General features: G+C 47.3%; 1 protein-coding gene across 1 annotated transcript in view; it reads right to left on the reverse strand.

Moving 5' to 3' along the window:
* The window catches only part of SORL1 (sortilin-related receptor, L(DLR class) A repeats containing), a 236,260-nt gene extending 228,593 nt beyond the window's left edge, over positions 1-7,667 (reverse strand). Inside the window, exon 1 of the mRNA XM_006895608.1 lies at positions 7,383-7,667. Coding sequence (XP_006895670.1) covers positions 7,383-7,667 — 285 coding nt within the window. The remainder of the gene's footprint in view (positions 1-7,382) is intronic.
* Between the last annotated feature and the right edge of the window lie 2,274 nt (positions 7,668-9,941).

Consider the following 9,941-nt stretch of genomic DNA (forward strand, 5'->3'; position numbering starts at 1 on the left):
AAAAGGGTCTCTCCCTCTCTCTCCCTCACAACTAAATATCTAATTAGAGAAAAGGTCCATGTACTACTTCAGCTTTAATCCATTTCTATATAGTCAGCTCTCAAATATCTTTAAATAAATTATTGTCAAAAATTCTCAACTCCAAACTGGTTTTTCCAAGCACATCAATGCCAGCTATAACCTATATTGGCTGGCTTCTGCTCTAAGAATGCAAACTCATTTTATTATTGGCCTAAACAAAATCTATTTTGTATACTTGGCACTTTTTAAAAAAAGACAAAATAAATACATCAAAGTCAAAAAAGTCACGGACATAGAGATGGAATCAATTCCTAGCTGACCCTCCACTGAGTTTCCAAGACTGTAAATTGCAGAGGAGGAGAATGCCCATATTTTTCCAGAGGAACTGCTGGTAATAAGGCTCAGCCTTTGGGTTAGCAGCACAACTCCCTATGGACTACCCCACCAGAGCTCCCTAAACAAATACATTTACTGTACTCTTTAGATCATTAGACTGTCCCTAGGCCTCCTCATTCAAATAGTCAGGATGAGGCTGGCTTCCCTGATGTGGGGCATAGGACTCAACAATGACAATACAGAGACAGCTGTCATCACTGAACAGATGACAAGCTGATAATAAAATGTACCCACACCACACCTTTTGCTTTGGAATGTTAGCCACTATTAGGATCTGTCTCCTGGATCCCAAGCCTCAAAGCAATTTATTAAGCACACTATTAACTTCATTTTACAGCACCTATAAAGAAAAATGTTCTTGAAAAGATCACAGGTTACAACCAAGTTCCCTGATCCTGAATTCTGGTATTCTCACACACTTGAGTTCACATCTCTGGAGTACTGCTCTCCAGCACCCTTCCAAGTTCTGAGGCCCTTCTACAAACAGGCTCTCGGGAACCCTGGAAATGACATGAAAATGTGTCTTCTTTTCACCTGTCCTTCAGAAAGGGTTGTTGTTGTATATTGTAGAGTCAGAACCAACCCATAGCTGAGAAGAGGAAGAGACTGCCCATCCTTCTCCCACAGAGAAGCTGGTGTTCTCTAACAATGTGCCTTCGAGATTGTAGTGCTGCTTCTTGCCACTAAGCCACCAGAGCACTCTTTAATACAACTTTAACTATTCACAGACACAATACCATAAATAAATTCTGAACTAGTTAATCCCATTATGAAGGTCTACAGACAAAAAAAAGCTACTGATAATTTAAGTGTCAAATGGTATGCTGTATGCACATATACTGCAATCCCAAAGGCAAGCAGTTCAAATCTACCAGCTGCTCTGCTGGAGAAGGATGGGCAGTCTCCTCCTGTGTGATTAACTGCCTCTGAAAACCCGCAGGAGGGTCAGCTATGGGTCGGTTCTGACTCAATGGTACACAGCAAAACACACACATATACATGTGGCATACCTACTCTGTGTGGAAGGAGCAACAAAAAAAATGAGCATTAAGTTGCCAGCTGGCAAAGGGCACTGGGTGAAAGGGAACTAGGCAACGGAGGGCGGGCAATGCAAAAGCTTCACACACTCAACAGGTAACAGGAAAGCTGGTAGTTCACACCTGCCCAGCCATCTCACGGAAGAAAGGCCTGGCAATCTGCTTCTGAAAAGTCAGCCCTTGTAAACTCCTTTGGATCAGAGTTCTGATACACATCGTGAGACCAAGAGTTGACGATGACTCAACAGCAACTGATAATTGAATATATGGTTGCTGGCAAGTTTTTAAACATTCTCTACCTACTAGAAGTGAACTGCATGTCAATCCATTTCAACCTTTTAATTCTCCATTTCCTGACACTTCATTGTCTCCTTTCCCATCAAAGCCTCCATCACCTATCCCAAGACAAACAAGCTACTTAGTGGACAATGAGCCTGAAGCACAGAAAAGATTACGAGGTTAGCGCAGGGTTGGAGCGGGTTTTGTTATGTTGCCCACAGTGTTGTTATGAGTCAAAACCAACTCGACAGCACGTGACAACAATGAAATAAAAAACAGTGGCCCAGGACTGAGCATGGGAACTGCACACAGGAAGACAAAATCCCAAGTGTAGCCAGGAGGAGTCTTTCAAGGTCATTTCCCTTCCGAAGCCAAGACAGCACTCCAAGTAACTCTTCACCTACAGACAACTTGAAACCGCAAATGCTTTACCTTCTCATCTTCGTTAGGAAACATGTAGGTCAAACATCTTGACTTCAGAATCAACCAGCCAATTCTTCCCCAAGCAAGTGTATCGTGCAAGGATCTACTCAACAGAGATCCAAAGGCAAACAATATCCCACCCCAAAGGAGGTTCTTTGTCCTGGCACCTCGTGCTGTAACAGACACTTTTCTTTTCAGTCTCAAAGCAAGACACTGAATACTCCCTGGCCTCTAAAATGCAGGAATTATGAACAGAGAGTTCATTGGTAGAAGCATAAACCTGTAAATCCTGTTAGGCTTTGTGCTTCATTCCAAAGGATTTTCCCCCCCAACACAATGCCAATAGCACAAGTCAAGTCTGATAGTCCTAAAAGGGAAGATAGTATGCAATACGATCCCAATTCTTCATTCACTTTAACTTTTAGAACACAGGGAAGTCGGCCTCCCACCCCACCTGAGAGACATATGCTTTACACCTTCACCTCAAGGCCAACAAATTTTCACCATCCAAGAGTAGGTCCCACCTTGGTCCTCCCTCCATATCAATAGCTTTCTTTTAACTTTCCTGTTCTTCCTACCCTCCAGGCTTCTCTTCTTCCAGGTGTGCAGTGGTTCCACAGATATTCATTAAGGGCCCACCTTGTGCCAGGGAAACACAGAAGAGAAAGGCTTGATCCGTGCCCTCAAGGGGCAAATAGGAAGATTAGGCTGTTGAACAAGTAATTACAGCGTAAGGCAGTAAGTACTGTAACCCAGCTCAAAGGATACATTCTCCACTGAGTCTGCGCACACGAGGAAGTAACCCTGGAACTGGACATTGAAAATGGAATAGATTTTTCCACCAAAGGCTGGAGTGTGAGAAGACTATTTTAGGGTAAGAAAAAGCAAATGTAATGGCACAGAGGGAACCAGCCTGATTGAAATCAGGAAGAATTCCGTTTGGCAAATTGTTGTTTGACTTGGTTTTGGTTTTTTTTCTTTTTTGGAAGACAATCAACTTCCAAACTTTGCACTGAGGTTGAAAAGTCCTAGTATCAGCTAGTTATTCTTTTCACCACTAGCTCTTGTGACCTAGCGGTAAGTAGATGCGCTACAATCCTGAAGGCACATGATCCAAATCCACCAGCTGCTCCACAGAGAAGGATGAACAATCTTCACCACGCGATTTACTGCCTCTGAAAACCCGCCAGAGCACCAGCTATGGGTCGGTTTCGACTCGACAGTACATAACAACAGTAACATTACTGTATTTAACTATTACAAACACATTATTCAATCATGATGGCAAAAATCCATCTCTCTCACATTAAATGTTAAGAACAAATGGGGAGCTCTGGTGGCCTAGAAGTAAGACACTGTGCTGCAATCCCAAAGGCACGTGTTTCAAATCCACCAGCTGCTCGGCAGGAGAAGGATGGACAATCTCTTCTCATACAATTTACTCACTCTGAAACCTCCTGGTAGGTCAGCTATGAATCCATCCCAGCTCCACAGCACACTACCATCACCACCACAAGGACACAGTGGAGTTCTGACAGCCTTGTTGCACTGCCAACCCAAACACAAGCAGTTTGGATCCACAAGCTGCTCCACAGGAAAAAGATGGACAATCCCTTCCCGTGCTATTTACAGCTTCTGAAACCCTACTGGCAAGTCAGCTATGAGCTGATTCCAACTTGACAGCACATAACAACAAGAACAGGACAAATGCAGTAAAAAAAAATTACTAAGGCGAGTTCACTTACGTGAGGACACTGGCAACACAGTGGTGCAAATTCCCACCTTTTTTGCAGAAGAGCTAAGTTCAGTTCCTGGCCAGTGCATTTCACATGAAGTCACTACCTGTCAATGGAGGCTTGGGTGTTGCTATGATACCAAACAGATTTCAAAGGACTTTCCAGACTAAGACAGACTGGCAGGCAAGGCCTAGTAATCTCCCGTCGAAAACAAACAAGCAACACAAACCTCAGACTGGTACAGAGTCAGTTCTAGCTCTTAGGCAGCTCTCAATGGGGTTTCCAAGGCTATAAACCATACAGGAGGAAACAGCTCCTCTTCTCTCCACCCCTACGGGCCACCAGTAGATTCAAAACACTGGAGATTTGCAGCCTTTGGGTGAGCAACACAACTGTGAATATTAATAACATGGAACAATGAATACTGATAACTGGATAGCACTTTACATTTTAACTCCATAAATAAGTAAAGTGGTATTAAAAGAAAAAGGAGAGAGCATCTTATCTAGGCTGTAGGATGTGAATTTTGTTAGGTGCTACGGTGCCATGGGACAAGCTCCAAGTCATAGCAACCCTGGGAGTAACAGAAGGACCCCTGACCAGTCGAGGTTGGCCTCACAGTCTCTGCTGAGCTCACTCTGTTTACCTCACTGAAGTCTTCCTCATTTGCACTGGCCCTCTACTTTTCCTCTGTAAGTGATTCGGGATCAAAACCTTCCTTTCTCCTCTCCCTGGAAGCTGGTGGAAGTCACTTCTAGGGCTTCTCTGATCAGATAACATCTCTGTCAGGTCTAGTAAGAGGCCTCCCCCTTCGCCTCAATAGGTGAGACGGTAGAAGTTGCCCTCTTTCAGAGTCCACCCCAACCCGTAATCAAGCTATCTCCATAGCCCACCCCAACTCTAATAAATTACTACAGAATTGTAGCTGCTTTATTGGTTCTTATCCAGTATACATGCCTGTATTTATATCCATTTTGTTTCTTCCTTAAATTCTAAGTCTCCTCAAAGTATAGGTGAAATGTTTAAGTCTAGAAGTTAAAAAGGAAAGAGGGGCTATATAGTAGAGCTTAGCTTAGGGCTAGAAGCACAATGACCCTGTGATTTATAGTCTGCATCCTGACACTCTCACTCTCTGGGGAGCAGAGGGGGTGCAATTCATAACCAGCAGACAAAGTTTAAACTAGGCTTGCCGCAGGGAAAATAGAAGCAAATGGCCACCCTTGCCAGAAAGGTCATCCCAAATAGATGGGAGTCAGACGGGTTCTCCAACAGGGATGACCACAGTCCCTCAGTTACAGATTCTTCTTGTTGCTTTTAGGTCAACTGGGCTCCAACTCATAAGCAACCCCCTGTGCCACAGAACAAAACCCTGCAGGATCCTGTGCCAGCCTCACAATCTCAGCCGTGCTTAAAAGCTCATTGTTGTATTTGCCATCTAAAGCATTTGTACCAGATAGAGCTTGTAAGAGAAAGCACAGTACCAGGAAGTTCTTCTTTCTTTCTAACCAGACCCTTAGATATTCAAGTCCATACCACTTTTAATTAGTCGTGGGGCCACAGAGAACAATGGCTCTGGAAGGCAGCCCTAAGTAGACAGCCTTGGGGAGGAACTGCTCATTAAGAGTTTCACTGCTAGCTAGCTCTCCTCTCTCAAAAGCAAACTTACTCTGGCTGGCCCAGAAACATAAAAGCTGAGGTTTCTGGAGTCACTCCTAAGGAGAGCAGAGTTCATCTCTAGCTTGCCCAAATTCCCAGATTGGGGGGGGGGGGGGGCGGGCAGGGGATGGCACCTGTGTGCACTTTCAAGACCAGGAAGCTATTCCCTTCAGAGCTGGTGACTCTGAAACATAGGTGAGTGAGATTGTCTCCCACCCCTCAAGATTCCTAGACCCAAAAAAGTTGAACAAAGCCCCCAGTAGGAAGACTGGGAGAGGACAATCTCTTCCTATCTCATCAGCCTCCATGAGCTGGTGTCTCGGACTTCTCCAAATCAGTACAAGAAAGAAGTTCCAGATGGGATACAATGGGGACTGGGAAGAAGAAAACAAAGATCTGATCCAAAAGAGACATACCTACCTGTACCTCCAATGCCCTAAAGCTGATGATGCAGAAGGGCAAATTCTCCCATCCATACTCGCCACCCCCACCCCCCTTCCTTAAGGACTGCCACTCCACTTTACAAAGGAAAAGACTTCAGAAACACTGTACAAAGCCAGGGTGACTCTGTGATCACCCAGAAAGGTCACTGAGGCATCAGACAACATAAAGGAGAACAGAAAAGCAGGCAGCCCTGCCACAGACACCGCAGTGGCTCCAGTCAGTCCCTTCACCTTCCTAAGTCTCTACATCAGGTTTCTACATCAGAAAAATGACACAATAGGACCAGGTGGCTGATAATGAAGGTTCTTCTTGGCTCCAGGGCTTAACATTTGACTCTATAGATTGCCTGAAGAAATGGCTAAGGGGAAACTGGAGAAGAGAAGCAGCACTCAGCACAACCTTTAATTTCTACTTTAAAGGGGAACAATCTGACACTAGGAAATGAGTGTGTTTACCACATCCCAGGTTCCCTCTTTTCCTCCCACAACGACCTTCCAGTTTTGTTGATGTCAATCTCCCCCACAGGGCTGGGAGTCTCATGAGGCAATAAAAGGACCACATTAATTTCACTAATGCTGATACTCACTCTTAAACTCGGTATGCAGTAAGTCTGGCCATAAAAGTGAAATTCATGTTACTTATGAGCTAATAAACTCATTGTCTCGATGAAAAGAAATCTCTGGCTGAATAGTTATGGCCCTCAAATACTTGCAGTCTCTTCAATCACATCTCCAATTGTCATGGGGATGGTTTCTGCCCAAAATAAAGTCCCTATCTTGAAAGGGGGTAGAGGAGGGATGAATAGGACCTTACAGCTGCCAGAGAAACAAATTTTGCCCTTACACACACACACACACACACACACACACACACACACACACACACACACATATTCCCTTTGCTATATACCAGGAGAGTCGACATGCTTTTTGGTTTATTATACTCATTACTGTCGCCGGGAATGTAAGTGTGGCATCCCCCTCCTCCTGTTCTATGCAAGTGTACCGCAACTGCAGGATGCTTGCTGCCACTGCCAACTGATGATATACACTAAGGAAAGCTGTTTCCATCCAGATGTAAAATGAAGCGGCACTCCCCTATACTCCATACCTGCCGAAAACTAAACCTATGTGCAAACACCCTGGGGGGAAAAAGCACCGCACCCCTCGAGTTACCTGGAATACGTTCGACAGGAAGAAGGCAAGAGCAATGTAATTCGGTGTTGATGGTTGTACTCATGTGGTTGGGGGTGGGGTGGGGGAGCAAATGCAAGCCGGGAAGTGCCCAGCGGTGCCTGCACCTGGGAGGCGACTGCAAAGGATGGATGCGGGGGAGAGGAAGTGCCGGGTGAGGAGAGAGCTGGAGGAAAACGGGTGGCAAAGCTACTCACCTGTCCGTACACCTTGATGGGCTCCGGCTGCAGGTCAGCGCTCCGTCTCCTCCGGAGCGGCTTCTGGTCCGGCCGGTCCGTCCCCCTGGCATCCCCGCGCGCCCACAGCCGCAGCTCGCGCGGGTCGCCCTGCACCACGCGGAAGCCCCGGTCCTGGGGCAGGGGCGCGCGGCTGCCGTGCAATCTCTGCGTCCAGACTTCGCCCAGAGCCCCGGGCGGCAGCAGCGCCACCAGGGTGAATAGGAAGGGGAGTCGCGACTCCCTCCTGCTGCTCCCTGTCGCCATGTTCCGGCGAACGTTACTGCAGGTGGCGCCGCCGCCAGGAGAGAATGTGCAGCGCGAGGCCGGCAGAGCGGGCTGGGTCCCGGCCGCGCGCGCCGCTCCCGGGGCTCGAGGCCGCCGCGCCGCTCCGGGCCGCCCGCTGCGCCCGCCGCCGCCGTCACGTGTGAGGCTCGCCGCCGCCGCGCCTCCTCCGCGCACTTTCTCCGCTCGGCGGCCTCGGCGGCGCTCAGGCTCCTCCCCATCGGGGACGGGGAAGTCAAGGCAGAGGGCACCAAGCGAGGTGCGCGCCCTTCCCCGGCACGCCTAGCTGGCCCCTCCGCTGGAGTGGCGTTCAGGGCGCCCTCGTTTTCCCTTCACTTGGTTGCCTCCCAGGCAGGGTCGCGACGAGGTCGTCTTGCACTGGGGCAGTCGCACTTTCTAACTACTGCTCCTATCCCACCACCCCTTCACCTTTCACTGCCTTGCCGCCCTATGTCCACCCCTAAAGGAGAGCTCAAAAGAAGGGCAGAAAATTCACCCCCCACCCCACCCCCACCCCCGGGAACACAATACGAATCTAAATAGATCCGCCCCGTAGTATAAACGCACGTCGTTTCAATTACTCTGGGCACCAAAACTTATTTGAAGTGGCCACAGCTAAACTACCCTTGACCAGCTCAGACAGTCCCCACCCAGGTACAGTAAATAGACACTGCATGGAGGCAGTAAAATAAGGGCAGGTATGTCTAAGAAGGGCCTGGCCACACCTGGACAATTATATAGTTCTACAATGTGTCCTTGAATGCATAAATACCTTTCGGGCTCACAGAGGATGCCGCATTCATGTCCCTTCCAAAGGAGCCAAGCTCCAAGCCACAGCATCTTAGAGGCAAAGTGGGAACTTGGATTGGTCCCTTGAGTGAGCAGGCAACCTCGCTGTAAATCATCTGCTCCACGGGAATGGCAGGAGGCCCCCACACACACTTCAAAGGGGGAGCGGGGGTGGGGGGGGTGCGGGTACAGTTTCAATTAACCCTAAATTAAACTTGAAGGGCCAGACTGCCTTGGAACCACAAGGAGATAAAACTTCTGCCCTTGGAACTGCTGAAGCATACCCAAGGGTAATAATTTTTGTCGGTTTGTGGAAGCCACGAAGGCCTATCTTCTGCAGGCTTCCCTGTTTCATTTTTGTTTCCCCTTACCGTGCTCTGTACACAGATCCTGCTTGTTGATAAGGCTGAAAACAGAAAGAGAGCTGAGGAGGGACTCCTTCTATAGATTGTAAATGGTTTAGATGAGGGAAATGGCTCAGTATGGTCCTCCCAAAAGAAATGTACCTTAGCCTTCAACACACCACAAAAGGGTGATTCCCACTCCTGCTCATTCTAGCATTTTCCAGTAAACAGAGCCCCCTTTCTCTCCCCAGCACCACAGACAACTTGGCTAAGGGGGAGCAAACACATTTCCCCTACCAGCTTCTGCACCTGATTTGTTGGGGTCCTCTGCCTTAGGTATTGCAAAGTGCTTCCTGATCCCTCTTTCCTACATTCCTCTCCCAGTTTGGATCACATCTTTCTGTCTGTAACCACCGAACCACCAGGTTCTCCCCACCAACCAAAGAGCCACCCATTTCTCATCTAGACCAGCCCTAATGGAACAGTATCAGGGAGTTAACCATCCTGTGAAGCCCGGGGATTTGCAGTAAAGATATTTCCACTCTTCTTCAACTCCCAAGGGAAATGAAGGTAGCATGGCTGGAGTTAGAACACCCTTTACTCATTCCCGTAAAATCAATTCCAACTCCTAGCAACACGTTGTTGTTGTTGTTGTTGTTGTTGTTGTTGTTGTTGTTGTTGGATACCCTCCAGTATGGTTCATAGTGATCCTATGAACAACAGCTCTAAACCCTGTCTTATCCTATGCAACCCTATAGGACAATGGAATTGCTTTATAGGATAGTAACTCTTTATTTGGAGTTTTAAATAAATCTTTAGATTTCTTGGGGAGCTCTGGTGGCCTAGTGGCAAGGAGCTGCAACTACAATCCCAGAGGCGAACGGTTCGAATCCACCAGATGCTCTGCCAGGGAAGGAGGGACAATCTCCTCCTGTATCAGTCAGATCTGATTTGACGGTACACTCACACAAAAATAATAAGATAAAAATTAAAAATAAATAAATAAATAAATCTTTAGATTTCCAAGGCTGTAAATCTTTATGGACACAAACTGCCTCATCTTTCCTCCACAGAGCAGCCGGGACTGGTGGATTCAAACTGCTTTCAATTAAGAGCCAAGTAT

Source organism: Elephantulus edwardii, unplaced genomic scaffold, assembly GCF_000299155.1.
Source record: "Elephantulus edwardii isolate Elephantulus edwardi_28Jun2011 unplaced genomic scaffold, EleEdw1.0 scaffold00171, whole genome shotgun sequence".
NCBI lineage: Eukaryota > Metazoa > Chordata > Mammalia > Macroscelidea > Macroscelididae > Elephantulus > Elephantulus edwardii.